Here is a 27483-nt window from a genome sequence, read left to right on the forward strand (position 1 = left end):
GATATACCTTATATAACTGTATCATAATTCGCCAAAAGTTACACCTTACTCAACCAACTAAATCATTTGTCGCGACTTACTAAATACAACCAAACCGCCCGACGCCATCCAGTGAGGCAAGGCGATTCAGTTCAAGACTGTTGTTTCACCGAAGGCGTCATTTGGCACAGCAATTTATCGAGCTGATAGTCAACATGAACATATTTCCTGTGGGCGGCACAGCAAGAGCGATTTGTGATTGTTCCAAAAATAGAGAGTTGACTTCCTAACCAGGTAGGACAGCGTTACGGTCAACCAACACTCCAAAAGTGAACTTCCGGAAAGTTGAAACTTAATCTTGATAGCAGTTCCAGAAATACACTTGGGATCAGTGCAACACACGAGCATGGAAAACGACAGAAACATTGAACCAGTTCTTTACACAACAATAAGGCTGTTGCGACTGATAATGTTTCCTCTCGTGAAAGAAACAAAGGCTGACATGCCTCGGGTATAAAGCTGTAAAAGAATGCTGTGACTAGTTTCAGGACGGCTTGAAATCGCTAGCTAATAGTTCACCCTCTATTGACTGCAAGCTACTTCTACATGAAGCTTGGTCTGCAACCATGAACTATGGCAAAATGATAAGCCTGATTTTAGTAGCTTATTTTGAAACAATATACTGTTTAAATTTATTCGGCCTACCTCACTTTTTCAACGCATGTCCATTTTTAGCCGAGAAAGGACGAATAACTGGCAGCCTTGGATATATTACGCTGTCGTATTCTATGTTCATCATGCATGAATTTAAATTTCTACTCTGAAGCTTTCGTGAGCGCAAGGATAATTTTGACGGGGACGCGTTTTAATTAATTCCTTCTCATCCAATTGTTCAGCTATAAAGTTTTGCGTTAAACCACAACAATATATGCAGAATGCATCTGCCAGTAAATGCATTGCGTAAATGTCAAGCAACGCCCACTTAACTTTTCCAATCTGTCCACAGCACAAACGCTGTCCTATCGATCTTTCGTCACAGTCCACATTCAGGCAAATGGTAGCCTATCTTCACTAATCGATCAGCGTACATTGTGCCGCTAACTTGGCCAGCGTTAAACACGCAGCACTAACTGACCAATCATGCCAAGACCACAAAGTGTAACTGTTTATCAAAAGATAGTCGGTGGATTTTTCACCGGATTACTCTAGAGGCTGCAACTTTGCGGTTTGATTTATTATATTCAGTGTGGCTTTGGATAAAATAAAAAAACAAAATGGCAGCCAAATCAATCATGGATGTGGTTAGAGATATGAGGCGGACGTCCGTCATGCGCAGAACTTCGGTCTTTAACGTGGATGTGAGTTCTGATCTTAATTTTTTAAAAGCTTCTTGCTTAACCTACTAATCGATGTTTAAAAAGGGTGTTATAGCGCGGCCACTGCATTGCTTCTTGATATATCTAAAGGTTATTGTAGTTGAAAGTAGTTAGGTTAGGTAGCAGTGTGCCCCTTCATATATTTTAAACAACTGATCTAATATGTGAGCAAAAATTGACGCCAAAGCTTACCACCTAAAGAGTCCATAAAAAATGAACAACATATCTTCTCAGAAAACTTGTAGCGCCCTTCACCAAATTGCGAAAGTCATAGTTTATGCTACTGTGCAACGTTTATGGGATCCATCGTTCAGCGAACTGAGCAATAAAGTTGAGCGAAACATGAATGCCGGAATATTGTAGAAATCATCAACACCCCTGTCCAAAACTGACAGAACATCTTAATCGTGATATTTTTTAATCGAGTAGTTTAGTCATTGAAGCCACCGATGGTCAAAACTGTTGAAATTTTCCGCCGCCCATTCAGGCAAGGTTGTTTAAACATGAGGTTGTGTAACGCGAAAGATTCGAACTCAGTGGCCTGGTTTAGGATTATACTAAACTTTTAAGGCCTATCTGTAAAGAGACTGTTTCCATCTAGGAATACAGAGTGCATCGTTTACATTGCAACATATATGTGCGCCTTTCTTGATCTAAGAAGCCACCACAAAGGCCTTATTCTAACAAACTGACCTAAAAATTTCCACACCCGAGTTTTTTATGTTGGTAAAGAATAACGTTAAAACTCAACAACACCGTCTGCCTTCAGTAAACCCAAAACTACACTCAGTAGAGTACACAGCTAAATACTTTGAGAACCGCAGTTGAGGAGGTAAAGAAATCGTGGCATGCCGGATAGAGAAAATAGACTGAGCAGTTTTCCAAATAGACTTTCCCGTGTACCTATTATGATCGTTGACGCTGTCACTAATACCGTCATTTTTCGGGCCAATGGCACTTTACTTTGTGGAATAGAATGTGCGTGCATTCAAAGCATCTCTTTCTAACCGAACAATGTAGTGCATGTAAGTCTCAAGAGCGCTGCACACTGAGCTCTTTCCTGAAAAAAAACGATTTAAGTCCTATAGGAAGTGAGTTTGGCTAGACCGAGAAGGGTTTGTTATAAATAAGTGAGCAAGTCGCAAACTTTGACGAGCTTTGAGGTACATGCAGCGTACTGGTAGACGCATCGGCTTGCTGGTCGGGCGGACCATTATTTTAACCCAGCATCGATTCCTCGGATGCTCAAGCCTAGGCCTGAGAACTTCGAAACATCATGTAACATATTCATAGTGGCATAGAGGCACATAGGGGATACCATTATTTGGTTGGCTTCATATTCACTGAAGTAAATTACCAATGACTAATACAATCTGAACATTTTCACTTTACTGGCCACTTTAAGGAACTCTGAGGCATAAAAGGCATCGACGTTATGTGATGACGTAAGTCTTAAAACTAAAGTTTTATTTTTGCCCTTGGTGTCTTTGGTAGGTAAATAGTTTTGAAACTGCTGCTTTGAAACACTGGTCCCTGCAAATCTAAACTGTTCAGTTCAATTAACTCAAACTAAGCTGAAAAACTGCGCTTAAATAAAACTGTGCTTCCCCATGGCAATTCAACAAATGATTCTTAAAATTCCTTACGCAGCCGAATATGTGAACCAGATGTGCATGGGAAAGCTACTAACTGTGGACTTGGAGTTCCTGAAAGACGTGACCCGGTTCAATTCCTCTAATTTTTTTCTGTCTTCGCCTGTCTCTCTCCGGGTGGCTGGCTTGCTTTACACTTTTAGTAGTGAAGGGAGCAATGTTTCCAGCATGACCCAGGGAACCCAGATGATATAAGCGTAATGCGATCAGATTCATCTTGTCACGTTCAGACATTTCGTGTTTTTTATTAGCATCGATTGGTTGCGTTACATAGTGTACTGGGAGGAAGCATCATAGGAAAACTATTCTACCCAAATGTCACCCAAAAGAACCATCATATGCGTGAACGAAATGACCTTATTCTTCGCCAAGGTTGCTGTGTGAATGATGCTGTACAGTGCTGTGTAAATTGTTTCTGGACCAAGCGTTTGATTTTGGTATGTTCGCCGAGATTAGTTACTGCATTGCAGACGCTTCGGCAGTAATCAAGCTGACGTCATAAGTTAGTATGTGTGTGTAGTTTCTAAACAGAAGAAGGAAAATGCCTACTCAATAGCACACTGATAACCTCCTCCTTATTGACGGAGAAATCAATTGCCGAAACCGGTCGACATAACAACAACTGGCCGGTGTGCCCGAACTAATCATATTCCTCGACATGAACCAGGCGGTTTCAAAGTCGTGACTGTCACAATCGATCCTCTGGAATGGATAATATATCACTTCAATCGCTCGAAAGCATGTTCTGTCCTGTCTTCAAACAAAATCACTTTATGCGTGCTTGATTCATTATTAACATACATTTCGACCAAGTTTGCGAGTACCGGTGTGAAATAAGGCAACGGATGACAGGCAGTTGATCCAAAGAATCCAACAAATTGTCAGAATTTTAATGCCTTGGCACCACTTGATCTTAGTACTATTTTTATGAAAAAGACTGTAATCCACCCACTAACGGTTATTTTTATTCACCTCTTACTTTAGTTTTTGATCACTCGCCTACCAGACAAGCTGATGCTCCAGATCCTTTCGTATTTGAATCAATCAGAGCTATGCAATATTGCTCGTGTTTGCAAGCAGTGGCGAAGATTTGCATATGATCCATCCCTATGGCAATCACTCAACATGAGACCTGAATACGGAGGATTGTATGTGAGTTCACTCGTATCGCAACGCTAAACTGAATAACAAACCTGGGCATATGTCGGTCGAGTTTGTCCATTACAGACTGAAAACAAATGAAAGCAACCTCGGCTGAAATATTTCCAATTTTTATCCTCAAAACGGGGTCTTTATTGCATGAATAATGGGGACCATTTGTTCTGAAGTCTGGTAAAGAGAAGTAGAAACCACAGGCCAGAATGAAGAAATGTCGCATTCATCATTCCTGGCCAGTCCATTTAAGGAGCGAATTCCAAAGTAACGACAGGAAGGTAGCATACATTCGTACCATAGCACTACAAATGTGACTCCAATAATATTGCACCGTACCTGATGAGAAGAATGAACTACAACATTTAAATTTATAAAAAAAATATGCTTTGATGTAATGTCAAGAAAACTGAGTGCGGCAAAATTTGGTAAATAAGGAGTTCTCAGTTGCGTACTTGCGTAATTCACCCCAAAAATTTGGAGTATTTGGTAACACGTTTTATAATTGTCCGTTTAACACTCCGACAATAGCTTCTTAGTTCCCCGTTAAACTAATCACCCCTTCAAACCCGCGGTCATGTACTTTGCTACCTGTGTACGCTTGGTAATGTGGAATGATCCATGCTTCCCAAAGTGGGTTTCCAGTTGATGGAAACAAACTTTAATCAGCACACGTCGAAAGAATACGCACTGACTTTTTTCAGAACTATCATACCTCTGAGTCGTCTGACCTGTAGATGTGAATTGTGTTTCCTCATCTCCGATGCTCTGAGCGAACCGATTCAGCCAAACAAGGGCAAAACGCATAATCTAAACTAAGGATAGAAACTGAATTCACATACTCTATACGTTTGAATGAGGTTGACGGACGTTTTGTGTTGAGCAAAAGAATGTCAACGTTCACATCCTATATTAACACACCTTCACCAAATGTTTCCTAATTGAAATAAATACACTATGGAATGGTTCTTCATGACTGTGCACCTTTTTCTTGTGGACAAATAGACTCATAGAAGTTGTGATTTATTACAGCAACGACTCATCGAGTCCGATAAGTAAATATGATAAACTATGACACCTTTCCAGCAATTCTGCAGTGAAACTAGGGAGGCGAATGTAAGGCACAGACCATAACTTGAATAAGATTGGTGACATTGAAATGTCTCAGCTGTGGTCTTTTTCTCATTTCGTACTGCGTTCTGCTAAGTTTACAAATGATTAGGAGCATGTATCAGATCGGTTTGGATGATGCCTAAAACGATTTTGGTCAAGTCCGCAGAACATTTCGTCGTAATCATCGTGAGTTGCGATTCAGCTTAGCATGTTATAAAGAGAATGAATCATGTGCAATATAGAGGAATATAGATTGTGTATGACGAGGGGAGATATGCATAGAATCATTCCGTATGTAGTGACATCTTCAGAGCGAACGCAGCATAATAAGTTAATAAACGGACTGGTATCGTGCTTTCAATGACAAGCATTCCACTGGCTACAGGTGTGAGTAGAACATTGTACGGTCAAAGCAATTATGTCGAGCGTCAGGTGAACAATGTCAATAGACTCGTGATGGAATACAGCTGATTCGGTTTTTAGACGCACTAGCATTTGGAAGTGATTCCTGTTGGAGGCATCAGCTTCTATCTGTTAACACAGCAACAAAACGCATGTAGCCGAATTCATAAGGTGATTCTTATGTTGAGATGGCTTTTATCCCCCAGTTTCTCCGTGGAACTCGAATTTCTAATTAGAGCAACACATTGCGTCTTATAAATAGAAGAATAAATATTCATGCAAAGATCTCCATCCCACTGTGGACCGCCCCCTCTTTGTTGCACTTCCCCCGCGTATTTTTTAGGAAAACTGTCTCTTGGCTCACTTTAGCCGGAATGCTCACATTTTCAAAAGTACATTCATTATTCCTTATCCGCCTGTTTTATCGTAGGTGCGCTCTGTTGACGATCTACTCAATCTCATCCATCACCGCTCAGGAGCTGGTTTGCGACATATTGATCTATCAAGCGATCTGATCACCGTGCCAGTTCTCGAGGAACTTGGCAACCGGTGTCCTGTTCTGCGAAATTTGACTTTGGACTTTAGCAACGCTATGCAGCTGCACGATTTTAATGAACTCGCGGCGTTCCCAACTTCTCTCCGCTGGTTATGCATATGCCTTAGTGATGTCATCTTTATGGAAGGGTTGATGAGGAAGATTTATTCCTGTCTTTCGTCCTTGGAGGTGTTGCACTTAATTGGTAAGTTTAAGATGATATGTTAGTTTTAAAATAACTTACAGACATGAATTTACTTTAATCTTTGGTGGTTATTAGGCTGACTTGATACACGTTTAGACCTCTTGGAATAATGGTATTTGATATGATGTGGAACATAATCCGTACTGGGCCAAAAAGAAGCATTTTTGCCCGCTGATTTTCAACATTTTTGAGCAGACCTAACGCTGCTGAAAACATTGGCCACCAAAAATGACTAAAGAGTCCCTAAGCGGTTGCTCCGTCTGGTTTACCATTATATACCTAGCACTGACAAAAAATCTTTTATCCCACTACACGCAAAATGAATGTAGCCGTGTAAACGGATCCATACTAACCTGAAATCCGAGAAGCACTTCACAGCTGTTTCCCGCTGATTAGAAACAATCAGCAGAACTTGTCTTGATAAACTCCAGAGATTTTGAACCCGCGATCTTTTCACTAGTGATTTGAACAGTTAACTGCCCGGACGCAGGCGACCAATCGACACCATGTTTGACTCGTGATTAGGATAGGGCGCCACTCATCCTTCATTTACGGAATTAACATCAAATAGTCCCGTGATCATCAAAATTACGACTTGCAAGTTCAAACGGTCTCCCTTTTTGTGGAGTGTTTTCCCTTTCTCTTGCTTTTTTGAGTGTATGGAAGGATACGAAAATTCTAAATGAGGATTTCGTCGTGTAAGCAAAGCCAGTCTCTGCCTGAATTCCGACGAAATCCCTAAAAGTGTTTATAGTCGCCTACATTATAAAAATTCGGCTATTTGTAATAACTCTTCGTGGATATCCCAGTGGATACAGTACAAAAAAGGCTCTTTAAAATTTAGTGACGCCGATGTTGGGAAACAGGCACCCTGTCAAACCTGTGATTAAGAAGTGTCTTCGTTTGTCTTCTCATTGGAGATTATATGAGTTACTTCTCTTGAAGTCAGAATCGCGATTGTTAAGGCGCAAGGGAATAAAATAAGCGGACAATGATCAACCTCCTGCTCGCTGAACTGCTTCGTGCACCCGGCCGAAAGCAACTATCAGCAGGCATCCAGCCAAACAAGCATGCTTCCGATTGGTGGCGTTTGGTTTGTCAGGAGCAACATTCACATTCTGGCGCTTGATGCTTCGTTTAAAGAAAGGAATACAAAGTGTCGCCGTGTAGGGGTAATCTGAATCTTAATTGGTGCGCCACGCGAGATAAACAAATAGTGATGGGACCGTTGGCTCCTAGAAGGATTCAGTGCAACAAGTGTGACAACTAGTGTATAAAACTAGCGGGAAGAAAGTTTTCCACCAGAATATATTAACACTAACTTGCTACAAAAAGCACAATCAATTTTCTTTCATCTCCGAGAAAAAGGATCAGGAAGGAAATCAGTTTGACTGGAGCCGCGTTTGAATATGGGTTCAGACAAGAACGAAGGAAGAACATGAATTTATGGAAGTGTGGTACTCCCCCGAAAAAGCTGTTACCAAGTATGTCGAAGGCGACCCTGTTTCCCAACTACTACAAAAGAACGCCAAAACCACGGAGCTGCAGAAGCAAACACACGGGCAACTCGTAAAAAAAGGTGAGAAAGAACGACACGAAAAAAACATAAATGTGATTGGTGGAGGCATCCAGTCAGTACCAAATCAATTGGAGGACACAAAGATGTCAGCCAGTACAACGAAGAGAATAAGCTGGTAGAACCAGCTAATTAATCTCAGGGAAATCGGACCACAACGCAATCCAAATCTGGAAGGAGTCAATCAAATGGGGGAAGAGGCTACTAAGAATGAGTGCATAATATAACGCAACAAAGAAAACCAACAGGCAATTGAATTCATGCAAAGCCAAACACTTTCAGAACTAACAAATAACCTTCAAATGCCATATGAAGTCACACAGGCAGAAACGAGTATCCATCTGACTGCCCACTGGTTATGATCCCTCGTAGGGTGATGAAAAATTTGCAAGTCAACTGCCAAGTTTGGCCATCTCATCAACAACCTGTGAAGGAGTCATTGTTAGTCTGTTCACTTTTACCGGCCCTGTCAAATGTAGCAGGGAAGCCGCACCTATAGACTACAGCTCGAGACGACCGAGGTAGAATGAGATTTTTTGTGGTTGCAGGGGTCATTGTTGAACCCGAGCAAGGAATACTGTCTAGAATGCAAATCTAAACAAAGCGGTGGTGTTTAGTGTGAACCAGTAGTGTGTAACATTTTCAAAGGAGGGTCCATTACACTACTTCAAACGTTCAAGCTAAATTTTGAGGAAATTGTGCCTGTCACACCTTCAGCCAATAATTACTCTGGGACTGCCAGACGGACATCTCTCCGAATGTCTGTGTTTTCGCGGAGGAACATAAGTCATCTTGCCAATCCGATCTTTAAAGTCTTCGCGAAGAATTCAGACGCATTCTTTGCAAAAGATGAGTCCAAACGAATTTCCTTCCCTGTGGAAAGGTAAAAGTAACTGAGGATATTTTGGTCAGCTTGAAGCGTACACAAGTTTGCGTCGCTGTACCGATAATTTGGCCAACTTAATTTCTCTCTGGTAGTGCTCAAAGCGAGCAATAATTGGCAAAAGCTTTGTTGGACTAAGGCACGCCAGTTCGTAACCAATAAGTAACTCTGATCAGTGTCACACCAAGACAATGCTCCATGGGATTGGTGACTCCTTATTTTACAGAAATACACCAGTTAGCTTATGTAAGATGATTAAGGTGCAAAAGGCTCTCACTTATACCATTATTTTAATCTAGGTACTTTTGAACAAGCCACAGAGGAGGAAGAAGAAATCTATGAGGTAAGATTTTTTCAAGCTCCTGTTTTGTCAAGAATCTTGAATTTTTTTGGTAATATTGGTTCACGTGAAAAAGCCACGTTTACCATCCATTAGATTACCTTATAAGAATAAAAGGTAAAGGACGCCACATAACTATCATCATCGTTTTTCGCCCACAGGTGATAAACATCAGCAAAATCAAAGCGCATACACCCAATCTGCGTGTGATCAACCTGTATGGGATTAACTTTATTGAGGACAGTCACGTAGAGCTCCTAGCTACAAACTGCATCCACCTGGAATGTGTCGCGCTCAACTTCTGTCTGAACGTCAAAGGTTCATCGTTTTCCCTATTAATTGCTAACTGCACCAAAGTAAAGACCCTCCTTCTGGAACATTGCGGTGAGTTACACTATGTCAGAAACGCAGACTCCATGGAAATAATTTAGTACCATTGCTCTTTCACAAGCACAAATGGCTGCTTCCCTATTGCGTTGAAAGATATTGTGGAATACATTGTCTAACTGGTGGTCGATGATGTCACCTCGATTGGTGATGAAACGTTTGCAATCAAATTGCCCAGCTCAGCGAACAAGCCAACGACCACCATCCACGATAACTGAGCTACCAACATTTTCCTCTATAGAAAACATTGTCTAGCTATTGGCAGGATATTTCATTTGCCATCGGCTGGTTCCGTTTTTATGCGGTTCTGTAATACGGCTTTCCGTTACACTTTTGTTTCATCTGCTGATTCTTTTTAGATTGGAAATGCGTACCATATGAGATTTGAGAAATTATAAAATAAGAGGTAGCACGAGTAGCCTATGGATTGGAATGATGATGGTTGCTATGAGTGCCTTTGGTTTTTCAGAAATGACCTACATGGTCATTGCTAAATGCATTATTTGGATATTCAGTAATATCCAAATGTATTCGAGACATTAAGTGTGGACTACTTCATGCCATATCATTACAATAGCCGCTCGACAATCTCAACCCAATTAGAAAACTTCCTGTGGAGAAACAAGTGAACCGTTAATATTTAACGTATTTGACTATTCCCGAACTCGGTACTACGTGACTGTGAGTGAGAGTGATTTGTGATGCATTTGTCTTTAAGGCTATAGCTGTTGTGTTCTATTCATTCTAACGTACCAGAAATTGCACTGAATGTCCTCGCTCTGAAATATCTAAATCTTTTGATCTGTAGGTAACTCCATTTTACGTTGATAATTGGAAAGTCTACACACGGGTTCACTACAGGATGTGGATTGCTTTCCGATCTTAGTTGTGATTGCGAGAGACCATGTCAGCGAACCACCAAGGTGCAGCTATATAGCCTTTGTAATCCGGAAAAACGGAAGGTGAAAATGTATAATGTCGTTTTTCTGTTCCAAAAGATAAATAAAGCGCAAAGCGGCCTATATTGCGCGTATAGAGTCAGGAATCCTGGCTGCAACACTAAAAAACACCTTTGATAGGTTAAACAACATAATACAACATTTAACGAAACATACAATCATAAACATCGATAAACATGAAGTAACGGACTTGTTCCATGGCTGTAAGCTGTTTACAATTGGTCGTTGGCTTGTTCACTGAGCTGGGCAATTTGGTTGCAAACGTTTCATCACCAATCGAGGTGACATCATCGGTGCGTAATTGTCTGTACCAACCACTAACCCACCGCTACGCAAAATTACGCACTGATGATGTCACCTCGATTGGTGATGAAACGTTTGCAACCAAATTGCCCAGCTCAGCGAACAAGCCAACGACCATCTGCGCTACCTGAGCTACCGACATTCTCCTCTATAGAAAACTGTGTGCAATTATTTACCATGACTCTGTCAGCAATGTCGCTGAATTTTTGCATAATCGAATTTTATCCTGAGGGATCTCGGGCTAGGAAGGATCCCATGATTTGTCACTTATTCCTGATTAGATCCTTTGAAATTCGCGGAGATTAATACACCGGATTCAGGCTTCTCGCGGACACCGAACGCAAAAAATGGAAGGATTTGGGCCTTCAGATGAAGACTCAAAAACTAGCTCCGCCAAATAATCATCAAATTACACGAGAAATTCAATTCAATGAGGAAAAATAATACAATTATAGCCTAATATCATTATATCTCCTTCTCTACATTGATGAGCGGAGGATTACAACGCAAGAGAGAAAGATAACACTAAAAGACCGCATACCTCAACGTTCACCATAATATCTGCATCAAGGCAATATCCAAGCAATATGCAAGCAATATCTGGAACAACAGAGAAACTACCGTGACTTCCCTAGAGGACAGTGGAAAAACGGAACGGACCTGTATCTGGTTGTTGGTCTGTTAGCCGAGCTTGGCAGTTGGATTGCAAACGTTTCATCACCAATCGAGGTGACATCGTCAGTGCAGGATTGAGTGGGTGAATTCCTCCTCTTCTGCCTGTGATTATATAGCTTCTAAACAGTATCTGGTAGTTCTTGAAACGGTCGTCGTTTAGTTTGATTGGTCTTCGGTGAATCTCACGTGGTTTCAATCTCCTGTGTCTGGTTGGTTCGTTGGGTGCATTCAATTCGGCAGTTCTGTATGTGGTTGTCATGCTGCGATTCGGTCGTTTCCTTCTTGCTTTGTGGGGTGGGTTTTGCTCATTTGATTGGCCTTCTGTTTTTTGGTGATTGTCTTCCTTTGACCCAATTAGTCCGTTGGTTGCTGTTAGGTTTCTTAGCTCCGAGCATCGTGACCGTGTGGTTCTTTCGCTCGTAACCGCTGATAGATCAATGTCGATGTGTTTATTGATCGATTTTTGTGTGGAGTACCACGCCTCGGCAAATTCTCGCTCCCGTTTTGTTCTTGCTTGAGCGAGTATTTGAAAATTGTCCCAATCGATCGTGTATCCTTCTCCGTCTTCATGGATTGAGACGAGTGGCATTGGATCATGTCTTCTACTGGCAAGCTTGTGTTCGTGTATTCTCGTAGCAAGTTTTCTTCCCGTTTGGCCAACATAATGTTTGTCGCAGTCGTTGCATTCAAGTTTGTAGACCACGTTAGTCTTCTTTAGTCCGAAAAGCATGGGTTGTTTGCCAAGGATTGCTTAATTATAATCAGTGGTTCACCCATTGCTGTCTATTACGAATCCCAACCCACGCATTACCAGTTTGTTGTCTTGGACGGGGAGTAACTATCAGTCATATTACGAGCAAAATCCCGTGGACAACCAGGATTTATCTTCAAAAGCAAGATGGATTTACAACCTTTTCATTGAGCAACTGTAGCTTGCGCTGCCTTACAAGAAGGCAACCTGTAACTCTCAGCTGTGAAATGATAAACTCGGTGATGTAAACTAAGTTTTCATGGTTAATAATGACGGTTCATTTTTTCATCCTGTTCCAGGTCTCAAGGATGAGTACATGATGGCTGCACCTTGGGAAAAATCTAAAATATGTGAACTGGATATCACATCCACTGAGCTGTCAGCTGAATGCTTGGAGAACTTCATTCCCCGTATTCCGTACTTCACCTATCTTGCAGTGGGACATAGCGATTTCTTCAACGATAAGGTAAGAACGGGCACTGAGTCATAACTAGCTATTTAAAAACACGTATCATTATGCTTACTTACAGTTCAAACATATAGACTCTACATAGACGTTAGCTTTCACCCTACATACCCATAGGCGAGGACAACAGGCACTTCTATCAGATTTCAACGATCACTCTGTATACACTCAACGCATCATATCCGTCGTAATGAGATTAACAACGTAGTTTCGGGAAGTTTTATTGCTTGGTCCGTGCACTTTTGAGGGTATAACGGCCTAGAGTCGATTCGGCTCATGGTGTCTTGTTTAGGACGGTCGGCTTGGTAGTGATTAGCATTCATTTTGAAATTCGTCACTTTTTATGAGTAAATCCACACACTACTGAGTTTTCTTTAGTTGGTATGGGATGCAAGCGTCGAATAATTTGAATCCCGAAATAGTGTCGTCAAACAGACGGCTCAACTCCTTTCATCGAACGACTGAATACGTGGTTACAGGTGTATGTATAGCGAAATGGAACAATGTCAGGACTGCAAAATTAGAAGAAAAAGGTAAACGCATAATGAGGCTATCATCCCGGATTTTTCGTCCGAGACAGCTCTTGCTGATTTTGAAAATCATACTTCAAAAAGATCGTTCAGTTCCGAAATAAATCATCCCAAGAATCAATCATAGAATTGTAGGCACACCAAATGCTTAATACTTCACGTTCCACCTTCCTATCTTTTTCAGCTTTTGAATCATCTTTGTGAAGCTGGCAAATTCCACAAACTCAGGGCGATCGATCTTAGTTTTACCCCTTCATTAGGCGAGCAGTCCATTACAAACTTTCTGAAAACTTACGGGAACAATTTGGAAGGTTTGATGCTTCACGGGAAAGCATCTTTGGCTGAATACTTTTGGACAAATGTGATTTCTTCGTTGCGTTCAGTCAAGTAAGGTTAATCACTTTACATCGTTTCTCTTGTCCTACTGAATCCAGCTGAATTCCACTTTTATGATGAATTACTTTAACTTTAAGTTTAGACAGTGTACTGCGATACCTCGAATATAGTACCAACTGAGACAGTGAGTTGAAGCAGCCCATTGTAAACGAGTGATTCTGCTTGATTCATTTGAGTCTCCCATCAAAACCAAATCAGTAAACAAATCAGAGAACGTGGCGAATTCCATCAAATATAGGTTCACTTAGTAGAACATGCGGCTTATGGTAGGTAGGACTGCGCCTACCTGATGATCTAAGATGGGCAAAACTGGTAGCGGGCGTTCGAAGAGTCCCCAGCAAACTTATGGGCGGTGGGCTATTACTAGATTCAATGTGCTATAAAATTGATAATTCATAGATTACAATAGCAGCCATCAGTCGATTTTATAGCGTAAAACCGCCTTTTACTAAGCCTTTCTTACTGGACTGAAACCAGCTGTGCTGCCCTAAACACACGTCTCATGGTCAACATATCTCGCCGACCTAGACCCATTTGCTACCGGATCAAAATAACCGTGCAAAAAGTAGACACATGAATAGGTCTCTTGGAACCTGATAGATAAAAATTGTTTCAAAGTATTAGGAAATCGCCGCAAACGCTCAATGTGTGCGAAATTTCCTACTTCCAGACACAAAGAAACGGGTCAACAGGGAATCACATAGAGAGTGGGTTGATATTTGACACGTCCTGTTACCTGGGATACACCTGAGTGAAGTGACCTTGGTCTATTGGGCCTGGCTGACATTCTCCTTGACTGTCCACGCTCGATTACAGGCAGAGTTAATGCTCCCAATAGAGACACTCACTCATCGCCACGACAAAAACTAACAGTAGTACAAGCATACATTGAGGCGGTGGCTGTAATTTTCCGACGAAAAGAAGCACCTAGATATACGTCATATACATCAGTATACGAAGATCTGCGTACATACGGTTTTGATGGCATCTATTTTGACAACTAGACCTATAGAATATGGAATGTAATTAAAAAGCAGTGAAGAGGCTTAAAATAGGTCTGAAACAAGGATATCATTTGCTTCGTTTGTTTTCTGAGGCTGTGACTTGTGGGGACAGACAGTCTCAGGGCCTTCATAAGTCCTTCTGATGACACAGGGTGTGGTCAAGTAACTCAGTAGTAAGTTCCTGGACTGTTTGGTGTGCTTTTTGGTGCACGACCTTAGGAAGATTTCTCCAGATTTCTTTGGTGGTCATTATCAGTCAGAAGAGCAGCAATCCCCCCTGTCACGTACCTGGTCATCATCATCATTGAGAGCATAACATCAGTGTTCATCACCGATGCTTCGCTGCCGTAACGCTCCTGGCCAAGTAGCCGAGCGTGTGTTCAAGAATTGTCTCTGATGGGCGCCGAGTATTTGGGTCTACATAACATGCTGAACACCGTCAACTGATTATTTGTTTATTCACAGACCGATAATCTATCCCTAATTTTGGTGTTAAGTGGTGGGCCGCTGCTGAAATGTGACCTTCAAGGGACCACGTTGAACGCCGTTTCCAAGGCAGAGGTCAGGTGAGGAGCCACCATTTCGAAGGCCATGTTCGTTATTCACGGAGAAAAAACGTAGATGGACTTTCTGTCTACTGATGAGCTTTCGTGTTTTTTGCTTGTCTATTGTTTGAGTTGGCTACTTATAGCCTGCTTTGAATATCTTATCTTCATCAGGAATTCATAAATAAGCTAAAGTTCGGCATTGGTACAACCACTGATGCAGATTCTATGGGGCTTACATGTCGGATAGTTTGAGTTTCTCTTACATTTCATGTCCGCAATGCTGCGGAATTAGGTGCGCTGGCCAGATGATGTAAATCTCTAGCATACACCTCTTTTAGATGATTCGTGTTGACTCCTCATCTGTGCCACATTCAGCAGCTGTAACAGTTCCCGTTTCGCCGTTTCCAGTGAAGCTGAGTGCAATGTGGATGGAAGTAGAAGACACGACGAAAACTTCATGTCAGATTCGTACACCAAAAAAATGGTGACATTGGGATGTTTATAAAAGGGCGGTTGTCCAATAGATGTTTATGACACAGTGTGTTCAGTTTGGCTTAGAAAATATCAGACAACTTTCAACCAGTAGGAGAGTCCCCTTTGGTGGTGGGTGATAGAACTGCATGTAAAAATAGATGAGTTCATCAAGTGTAATAGGGAAGCCAATATATAATCAATTGTAAGCATTCTGGTCAACAGGTATACAACCTCTAATCAGCACATACTTCTGTAATTGACATGCATAGTTTGGTCCGATACAGACGTGTCCAGGAGACTGCAGAAGTTACACTCAGATAGCAATGGCATAGCGCAATGGGTTACTAATATCAACTGTTGGTCATATCGGACAACTTCTTTTAGAAATAATGTAGCCTACCAACGGAATATTGGATAGAATAAGAGAAAAAACGATGGATGGTCGTAAAACATGGGTAGAATGACTATGGGTGGTTTGAGATGACGCAAAGTTTCGACATTTTGAGTCCCATAGGAACTGGAAATTGATGCTCAATCAGTGGTTACCAGTTCCTAAGAACACCTATTTCAATTATGAAGTTGGCCTACATAAAACTTTACTGCGTAAAAGCACACTTGCAGATTAGTTGCATATATTCTTCAATATCGAGCCTCCTGAAAATAAAAGAATAATTAACAACCTCCGTGTGCCCACTTGGACGCTTGCTCACTTATCACTAATGAATGAACTTATGCTATCGAATTCATGTCTTTTTTAAAGAGTACAATGCAAAAATCAATTCATTGTGAAGTGTACCATAATACTCAGTAGGTTTGGGAATAAACAAATAGTATTTGCCATTTTAACGCTCTCCTGAAACACTCCCCTATCTTATCTGGGAATAGCCATTCTGCGTAGTGATTTAAACACTAGTCAGCTCATGCATGAACTATCGCGCAGAACTCTCCCAATTCCGATTACGTCATATCAAGTTACTTAACTGAATGTTACTAATTCCAGTAGTGTAGTCCCATTTGGTATTGCGTCCAGTTATGAACAAACCTTTAAATAGTTATCCATGGTACTTGTTTTTTTTGTACAAATAAAGTGAGTGGAGAAAACTGTGCTCAATGTGACTGTGTGGCCAGTGCACCTCATCTCTGCGACTATTTAGTACTACCTACATCGTTTGGCAGTTTCAAATTCCCAAAGCCAGGGAATTTTACAGCTCAAAGGGTGTCTGCGTTATAGGCTTCTTTAAAATCCACGTCTCAATGTGCAAGCTAGGCACAGCCGACATATGTCAACCCAAAAGGCTACAAAATCAGTATGGTTGATGTCACCTCATAATTAATAATGCAAGAACTTGAGTCTCCGGTAGCTTAAAAATGTGGAAATATCGCCTTTCTGTAGACAGTGGCATTTTTTTTGTTTAAAATCACCTTACAGTAGACGTCAGAGTTCCTTTCTGCACAAAATTTTGTCCTTTTAACGAGTTTTATCATAGGGAGAGAAAGATCTTTCTGGTCAGAAGCATAGTTATCGTCGTAACCAGGACCTTGTTTCCGGAAGAATGCTCTTACAGTTGGAATACTAAGGTCTTTAAGCTGCGTTCCATATTCCCGGTGACGTCTTGCTGAGCGAAAAACAGCCTACTGAAAATCTTCTACCGTCCGCATGTTTACTAGCTGGTTTGCATTATAGATTTTCGTGAGCCAGAGACTTGAAATCGTACCGTTGTTCACTCAGTAGATTGTCTTTGAATTATCATTTCATAATCGCGGCTTATACTGGTAAACCCAGCTGATTAACCTTAACCTTAATAAGGAATTTGGGCTTCACAAGGACGAGCTCGGCTTTTGTTACCCTGTAAATCGTTGTCCGGGAATACTCGCCTTCCATGTCCACCGGTTATTGCAGACCATTCACAAATCTGGTGGTTCATTGAACTGTTCTTAAGTCATTAAGCTGCTTAATTGAATTATCATCTGGCTGTAAGCGTCAAACTCTTGTAGAAGAAAGTAATAAAATCGGTCAAGATTATATTGTAAGGTTTGCTGCCCAGAGACCTAGTGAATCTGAAAAGTCATACAGCGTATAGCGTCTGAAGATGACGTCTTTGAATATTTTACTAAGCAAAACCAACTGAAATAATACTTGATGGAACGATGATGGTCAAATCAGAAACAGAAAAATGAGAATTCTTTTGTAAAACGTTGCCCTCATGCTTGCACACCCTAAGTCACGGGCACCCGTTTTTCTGACTTGCTCGATGCCTTCATATTCTGTGACCTATTTCAAGCTGCTCACAAGCTATTCTGATTGGTCTCGTTTAAGGATATGTGTTCTGGGTGCCGCGCACGGCTGGTTTTTCAAGTACAACACACGGGTTCATATCGACAAAATCCTCGAAAGTTTTGCTGCCCATTGCCCCAATTTGGAAGCGTTGGAAATTCAGTGGGACCCGGACACAATCAGATTCAGTGACAAGAGCCGGAAATTCATAGATCGAATAAGGTCAGTAAATGGCAACAAGTAGAGGTTTTATTTGATGCTTCGTGTAAGAAAGGTTTTAAACTTGAAAACGCTCCAAGCAAAGCCAAAACTACACACAGCAAGGGCTGAATACAAATTAAACCCGTATGCTGTTTTTCGTGTTTCTTTTACAGTCGCTTGTTTCCTTATAACCTTATGTTGAGTTTCTTAGCTTTGAATGTTGAACAGCAGGAGTTTCAGCATAGGACCTGTAGGCTTGAAGAAGCACATTATTCGGTATAAAAATGCAAACCTTCTTGTTTCCTTATAACCTTATGTTGAGTTTCTTAGCTTTGAATGTTGAACAGCAGGAGTTTCAGCATAGGACCTGTAGGCTTGAAGAAGCACATTATTCGGTATAAAAACTGCAAACCTTATTGGGTAAGAAAAAAATGACTTTATAGTTTGCATTCACTAAGCTGATCGGGAGTTTCGTTTACTCAGAGCATCTCAAGGCGGACTGTAATGAAGTTCTAAATCGCAGACACTGAAGAGATACTGTAATTTCAATAGAGTTTACATATTGTGGGTAAGCTCAGTCTATACACACAAGCCAAGTAACGCTGTACACCTGTTTCGTGCTTTCTTGAAACTATCAGCTGAGAGAGCGTCACAAATCTCTCGGGTGATTCATGTTCAGAATGGGCAAGATCCCACAAGACGCACAATCGTTTCTACTAACAAGATTGTGCTCCAGGTACCAATCAGCAGTGAGTGCATTAAATGAGGTGTATTTTATGAGTAAAAGGCGGTAGCAGATTAATCATGTTACTATTCGAAGACCAGTGGCCGAAAGATGCATCGTTCAGCTAGTGATCAGATGATCATGGATCAGAATAGCTCTAGAGACTTGCTTGGTCAACCAAAAGAAAGAAAAGATCACCTGTACAATGATCCTCAAATTTGGGCATAGGCAAACTAGTTGCGTGACAAAATCTCCATTGAGACGCACTTAGGCCGTTTGTTATGCGATCATTTCAGCCACCATCTTGGCAGTAAATTAAGTGGCAAAAATCACCTAAATTCTGCACTGATGTTTGGTCATGGGGATTGACTTCCTTAAACGTTGCGTGTAAATGTGTTTTATCGACAAAATTACGGTAATGTACTGGTAATCATGCTAGTCACTGGGCATGGAAGCTTTTCTTGAGAGTTTTCCGATCCCAGTCAAGTCAAAATCACTGATGAGTTACTGTGGACCAGAGCAGTGCTGCGCTTTGGTGGTTGTACCGTGAGTAGTGGTGTGCGCGACTTTATGTGCCTACTTCTGAAACAAAGTGATGTACGATCTTCATTGTTTGCCCCGATGGATAATCTTGCTGCTAATCTCACTGAATTTTTCACTAGTGTTCTGACTATTCGAAGTCCAGGCGGCCCTTTAGCTTGACCTCACTGATTCGTACCCTGTGGTCTTTCCCAGAGTAGCCGAATGTTGGTTGAATCTTGTTATTCGATTGAGTTTGTGACCTGTTAATTGTAGAGGTAGTTAGACTGGACCTAGTTCAGCGTTCCTCGTGTCATTTAGGTCGATCTCCCAAACTCCAGCATAATCGATTATCCGCCCGGATCGTATGCTCAGTGAAAGACAAGGAACGCTGTCCATATGGTCCGTATATGTGGTGTGTTTTTCAATGCTTTTCGGTTGGCGGGCTATCAACCCGGAATGAATGCTCGCAATGTTTTTCTTTCAAGCTCTAAGTACCGCTTACTTAGTTGAAATTAAATAGATGTCAGACCTAATGGGCAATTCCTCATGCCTCCCTGAGAACATGGTATTACAACATTTATATGCGTTTGTACCTAAGGATAGTCTAAATGCAGCTAAACCTCCGAAGGGTATTGCACTGAATTTTGTAGTAGTGCTTAGTCCGAATGCCTTGTTAGGCTAATATCTAAAGAACATTTGGGCCCTTTTGAGTGGCTCATTCATCCACAGCAACCGCGCCGAAACCACACTAGTGTATTGTCTGTTTACGCACCCGTCAACATGGAATCTCCTGGAAACGTTGTTAAATCTCAAATACACACTGGAGCATGTTCTCAAATGCACGACTTAACCGGCAGGTAAGCTCCCGAGACTTCGCTTCCAAAAATGTTTTCTCCTAGGGGTTTCACACGTGGGGCTCCTAAAGTTGGGTGGTATTTTATCTAAAATTTCTTCAAGGCAAACATATGGTTTGATTTTGGGAAGTTCAATCCTAAATGGACTACAGTAATCCGATTCTACGTAACCAGGTATGTTACACGAGAATATTCATGAGTACAAGCAGCCGGTTCAAGATCACTGGAACACCTTGGTTATGCATGCAACAGAATTATTTTCGCTGTTGCTGCATGCCAAAACGCTTAATATGCTCAGCACTGAGGTTTACCTGAGTATTCTCTACAATCTTCATCATGGTTTCAGTACATTCATCATAGATAACAATGAACTCATCTTTTTCAAACTTTTATCATGTGATGTGAAAGTATTTCAATAGGAGTGAAATTCACCCAGCTGACCCACTGCACGACATTTCAACGTCCAAAATAAATTAAATCCATCCTTCTTCTTTATCCTATTCCGTTTAAAAGGCTAAAGTGCTCCAGACTGAAGTCTCTGACACTGAGTGACGGGAAGTATTACGAAATGGTCAAAGGCAACTTCGAACGGGCTCACTGTCCCCGAGTTGTACGAACTAATACCACCTACAACACGAGCATCGTCAGTCTTCTAGAACACTACAAGGATCTTCGATTCAACTGATGAACCCCGAAAACAGGATGTCTTTAAAAGAGTTTTTGACGGAGGTGTATAACACGTTAGCTACATAACACTGTTCAACCCCTATCTGTCACATTACTAATGTCTTCCTTGTTGTTTTATTATTTATATCACTCTCGTTTGGGTAGATCTTTACAGTCCTGAAGAGACTATTCGAATGGATGACATGTCTGACTAGCAGGCCTCCATTCAAATTAAGCGGACCAAGAAGCAACGGGATAATTCAGCACTATTAGTGAGTTTTCACTTGTCAGTCATTTCACAACTCGCTAACTTATCAATGTGTCGACGTCGTGTTGTCCTATTCTACTGCAAAACGGCTGAAATTTACGGAAATTCAGGACGTGAACGATTCTGGGACTAACAGATGGATTTATGAATAAGGGCTTGTTATCATGTTTCCTCACTTGTGACTCTTTAATGAGTTCCAATTGTAAAGCTGGACTTCATCCAGTCTATGATTTTCTGAGGTCAAGTGATTTTCCTCAGAAGGGCTTTTGTTAGGTGTCCTTTCAAGTTAACTTTTCACCTGTGTATTGAATGAACTTTGACGATTTTGACAGAATTTGACTTAAAATGTCCAGTGTCTTTTCCTGCATTCTGGTGGGGAGTCAGTATGTCGTGTTCACATTTTTGAATACTTACAGAATAGATTTCTCATAAAAAAATCACGCATAATGCATTCAGAAACTGGCAGATTTGTTGACCTCCCGGTCGGCACGTCTCTGAACGTATATGAAACCGAATTCGTCCTTATTATTTACCCGGCTATGGTTGAATACTGAAAGCAATCACAAATGAGCGCCCAAGAGAAACGGATGGGTAGAGTATGATCATCCGTTCTGACAGAGATATTCGTGACTCTAGGCTGAAATATACTTTTGTCGTTGAAAAGGATCTTTTGAAATGCATTATCCTCCCAACCATCTGGCACACCGGTGCATGGGAAAGTGAGCTCCCCTATTCTCACGTCCAAAAGCCTTACTGTGTTGAACAATCACTCATTCAGGTCAATTAAACGTACATACTTCACGTGGGTTCCTATTAAGAATAACCTGGACGGACGGTTAAAGCAATACGGTGGTCCTCGTTGTTGATAAATGATTGCACAACATAACTGTCAAGGGAGATTCAGCTGAATATTTTCAACCAAATTTAAAGTAATCGTAAAGCTTGAAAGGTAGCCAGTCATTATGCACAATAAATTCATATTTGTCGACCATGCGTCTTGTACAGCCTGGGCTGGGTACGCAACTCAGCGTTGGCTAAGTTTGGGAAATTTCAGGACTGAGTATCGGCGAAACACCCGAGCCAATCGATCATATACTGAGAGAAAGAAGCATCCGGTGATGCAAAATAGCGGCTTTGCTACGCTCAGCTGATTTGTGCAGAGGTCTGTCGGTTGTGTTTTAGTATCAGACATTTTTAATAACGGTAATTTTGCACATCACATTCTTATTACACGGAATACGAAAGAAAAATAGAAAGCCTGAATAGAGGGGGCGAATTCTCTTATTATTAAGGTTTATTTTAGCTGTTAATTTTAAGGTTTAATGTGGGCAACCCTAGTGGACTAACGCGCTCCAGACATGGTACGGAAAAACAAAAGTTAAACTTCAAATATCCAGCTGACAGTTAACTGATAGTTTTGGTTTTTGGTTTATGGTTTTCGGATTTTTGTAGGAATTTGCTACATATCCCAACTCACCAGAATCCGATTACTGATGCGTGTACACTAGACCAATAAGTGATGCGTTTATGCATTCTATTCAATCCGGATTTCCTCTCCCCCGAAGACTGCGAAGCTAAATTCGTACAAAATTGGAGAAAATATTTGTCGGGAGAAGTGAGGAAGATGGACCGTGCTTCGTAGCCATGTTGCCCGATACCAAACCCATCATTCACGTAGGCATTTATATCCTTGGTGTGATTGAGCAGTTGGCCGTAGAGGGAGCGCACTTGCTACCCTTGAGTTGAGTGGCATGCATACGTCAACCGATTTGCAAAACTTTTGAGTTCCAGTCGTATGAAGCTTTTCTTTAAACATTCTCTACCTTATTCAGACAATTAGTTTGTTTGAGTGTCTGATAAGTATATAGCCACTCGTCTGAATGCGTCCACCATTCGGAAAAATATGGACAACTGGTCAGAAACTCACAAATATTGGCGTATTTTTAGGGTCAAATATATCAATGTTCCTGGTGTTATGCATGATGGTATCCGATGTAAAAACAAATAGGCCGAATATAGTCAGTATTTGTAAATCGAGTTCATGTTATACGCAGTTAAGAGCAAGTTAAGCAGTCAATATCGAACTCATGTTCTCCTGCAGGGTCTTCCGTCGAGGCGTTTGCCGGTTACCGGTTTCGTTAGACTGAAAGTGTCTTCGTACTGCACAGGTGACAGAAGACTGTGACTTTTAGGACCCGTTCACTGCTTTTCAGCAGAAATAAGATCCATGGCTCTCAAAGGACGTGAAATGGGTAGTGGTCTGTAAAGTGGACCGCTCGACATACGGCCATCTTTGTGAAATAAAGAAGGGTAGGCATCGAATGAAGTTTCGTATAATCTTCCTTGCCGCTAGGCTAATGCGAAGAATAAGCTTCCTGATATGATAATGTCGGTACAAGAAACATCATTTTTTCAAAGGTGAAAACATACGTAAAATGTACTCCAAATGTTCGGAAATTTTGGGGGTGTTGCGTTGCAATGTTCTGGGCCGGTTCATGATTTTATCCAGAAGCCTCCACTCTTGTGCGTTTGGCCATTAATGAAGCTTACCAGTTCTTCTTGGCTTCCCAAAGTACTGAGGTACAGTGTATGCTGATGCCTTCGTAGCCTTGCCATGAAGCTCCAATAAAGCGTCATTTTCGCGATAACAATTTACATCCACCCGAGATACAAACGTTCCAACTAGTCTCTCCGGCTGGTGTAAGTACTGCAGCTTCCAACCTTGAGCTTACAGAACTTTTCGGGAACTGTCCGTAGCCCTCAAGTTTCTAGTATTAACCAGACACCGCATGGGTTATAGTTAGGCTTCTTGCGGTACCGAAAGTCGGAGGACGCGCTTCACAGCACAAGTCAGTTATCTAATTTCAAGGGCCAAATGACCACCACGGCCAGAGGATGCTCAGTAGTTGATGATTTTGACCAGCGAATTCTCACTAATAATGAGGTCGAAAGAAAGATAACTATTTGACGGTCGAGTGGTGATTCGTGACATATGCTTGACGTTCAGGTGACTACGCTACGCCACAACAGTGAAAGCACCAATTGCGCCCATGTCTGTGGCACATAAATTATTTTGAGACATTAAAAAATTAAAATGAAGCCACACTGGCTACATGTGAGTAGAAGCCTGTAAAAAACTACCCCTTCTGCTAGGGTCGAGGAGACCGACGAACAGTTACCACATATTTATCGTCTGTCTATTCTTGTTACTTGGACACAAATTGATGACAAACAATCATCCTCGCTACCGTTCATCGATGGAGTCATTCAAGGGAGCGTGTCAGGCCCCATCCTCTTCCTGCTGTATACCAGTGACGTCTTCAATGCCATACCTCATGGTAAACACCTTTCCGCTGACGGCATAAATATTGCTTACTCATTTCCTCCCTCTGATTAAACTCCTGTTTTTCGTCGGCTCCAACAAGACTTAAAGTGTCTGACTCACTGATCAAGTGCCTACAATCTAAGCTTATCTTCTTCTAAGTCCCACATTACTTTTTGTCACTGCTCGGTCCCAGTTGATACGTTCCGAATCAATGGGAACCATATCACTCATTCCAGTGAAAGCAAAGTCCTTGGTCTCAGATACTCTTGCACCTTGCGTTTTTCCCGACAACTCCAGTTCCAGGTTGTCCGAGTACGTAGACTCTGCCTTTGAAATATTACCCCCCTTCCATCTTCAAGACACAAAGGTCGCAGTTTTCAAGCTGCGAGTGCGACGAATTGTAGAATTCTGTCTTGCTTTCTCTTCCTTCATACTCATAGTTGTAGGCTGGAACTTGAGATCGTCTGACGTTCATTCACCAAAAAGTTATCTCCACAGACTAACCCTCTCTCCTACCACCGGTATAATCGGTATACTCGTCGGCCTTGAGACACTATGACTGAGATGCTTAAAGCCAAATTTAACTATCTTACACCGTCTGTTGTGCCGGAATGCTTCTATAGCGGACTAACCCTCTCTCCTACCACCGGTATAATCGGTATACTCGTCGGCCTTGAGACACTATGACTGAGATGCTTAAAGCCAAATTTAACTATCTTACACCGTCTGTTGTGCCGGAATGCTTCTATAGCGGAGGCTAGGCCAAACTTAAAGTCATATACACGCTGTGAATTCCGTAAATTCAGCAACGTTTTAGTGTACCCTTAAGCTCGTACAAACCTACGGCACTACTTATTCCTGGTTTACTACACTCGCATCTGGAACAAGCTCCACGATCGACATCGAAATGTCACACATCGACACACGTTTTCCCAGCATGTAGACAACTTCCTAACGTGTGAGGCCGTAGACGCTCTAATTAATACCTAACTGTCCCCCAACCTCTTTTATGCCCGGGGTACAGACCACCTCTGAGTTTGGCGAGGGCATAGTTAGTGGAGGAAAAATAGTGCAAGCGATAATTAAAAATAAGCTACCTCCTTACTATACCCTGCCACCTCTTTGACTTGCTCAAAGCAACTTGTGTCATGTTCCTTCAAGCTGGGTCTCTGCCTTGGACTACATTATCCGCATCATTCAGTGAGTAGCGCTTTATCTTGCCTAACCCAAACCAAAATAAAACAAGCATAACTCGAAGTTCCCCATACATGAGAACGGATTATACGCCTCGCAACCTATTCAACACACGCACATAACATTGCGGTACGCCACTGTTAGTCTCGATAACTAACACTTGGTCATCTTTTAGCCGTGATTCATACGCTCTGGCCACCTTCGTTCTGTCCCCACTGTCACAGTTGCAGCTACCGCTTCATTTGCCCCGCGACCTGCCGTTTCCAGCGGCCGTTTTTCGTTTGCTTATTTGAAGTGACTGAGCTGTTTTACTGGCCTGGCTTTCCCCTGAGCGGGTAAAATATCTGGTGGCTGGAGTTCTTTGGTAATGCACAAGCTGCAATTATGACTGCTTGGTGGCATGCCACCTTGCAGACCTGGTATCATGAACGAGGGGTGGAAACTTCGTGTGGTGGTCGGTACGTCCTGCAGAAAAGGTCGCCCTGTTGCCTTGCACCATGGTGCGTTCGTATACCCGCCTTCCATCCAGTAGCACGGGTGCTGGAGGCTTTGAGCATGGCCTTAAATTCATAAAATCAATAAAAGAGCATCACTGTTTTCCGTTTGTTGCTGTTGGGCTGAACTCGTCCCGGTTGCGTCATTTAACTAGCAAAGCTTTAAGCTACAGACGATGAAAAACTGAAAGACGAAAGAAACGGGCCTCTTGTCTGTTAAAAAAAGAAATTCATAAAAAACACAAATGAAATAGCCTGGAGACCCTGTAATGCCCATGGTTTACATTGACGCGCGGAGCCGTATCTGCCCTTGTCATAGTTGTGGTTGTACCGCACCGAAGCCCACGTAGCCAACCGAACAAAAAACACGCAACCGCCCATTGCTCCCAGGAGTCAACATATACAGTGAGAAACATATGTATATAGGGGCTCCTAACACTAAGCTACCGGCATGCAATACTATTGCCCAAAGGCTTTTTGTTCGCTAGTACCACTTGTTAAATTGAAGTTGATAGTGGTGCTTCAGGAACTAGTGACCATTTCTTTTACACTTACTTTCTCTCCTGTACTATCCAACTCGTGTAGTAAACACCGAATACAACCGGTCCATCACCTCGAAAGTTCACCCCCATCAGCAATTACACACCTGATTTTCTTAACCACACCAACACTATGCGTGCTTACATCGGATTTTACTAGATCGCTTGTAATTTAGTATTGTATTTTAGCAAACCCTACCCGTGGTCGCAAGAATACTTGGTAGAAATCGATCCCTAGTTCATCCCAAAATTTGTTGACATAGCCCTAATCGCGGTATTTGTTAAGTACTTATTTTATGTATGTTATTGCCACGATTCCATTTGATGTATCCTCAAACGCAAAATGCTTTACTACTCTCATCCCATCCCCTCGTTTTCCCAGACTTTGAACTTCGGCAATGCCCGAATCCGACGACCTGGTTGGCTGTTGTACACCCCACTTGGTCTGTGATCTACGTCCACAGGAGCCCGAAACGGACCTCGCTTGTACCTCGCTTTGCTTGCCAGCCTGAAAAAATCCCACTGCTCAAAGAATCGCACGTGCTAGCCCAATGACCTTAAATCTGACGCCCGTAACGGGGCTCTCCGAAAACCGAAGTATGTCAGGCCAATGATGCCACTGCACTGCCACACCCACAACTGCACTGCACACCCGCAACTATTCGCTCAATTCGACCGCATCATCTCGCCCACGCGTTCCACTTACTGCGAATAC

At 41.9% G+C, this 27483-nt stretch overlaps 1 protein-coding gene across 1 annotated transcript; it reads left to right on the top strand.

Moving 5' to 3' along the window:
- Positions 1-1243: 1243 nt before the first annotated feature.
- Positions 1244-27483, top strand: T265_14565 (hypothetical protein; the record flags this gene model as incomplete). Its single annotated transcript, XM_009174211.1, has 10 exons — positions 1244-1337; positions 3992-4159; positions 6105-6414; positions 9173-9216; positions 9375-9597; positions 12588-12754; positions 13469-13671; positions 18024-18203; positions 20796-21011; positions 27151-27483. The coding sequence occupies 9 exons, from the start codon at positions 1254-1256 to the stop codon at positions 20965-20967; spliced, it is 1551 nt and encodes a 516-aa protein (XP_009172475.1).

The sequence above is a fragment of the Opisthorchis viverrini genome, assembly GCF_000715545.1.
Source record: "Opisthorchis viverrini unplaced genomic scaffold opera_v5_221, whole genome shotgun sequence".
NCBI lineage: Eukaryota > Metazoa > Platyhelminthes > Trematoda > Opisthorchiida > Opisthorchiidae > Opisthorchis > Opisthorchis viverrini.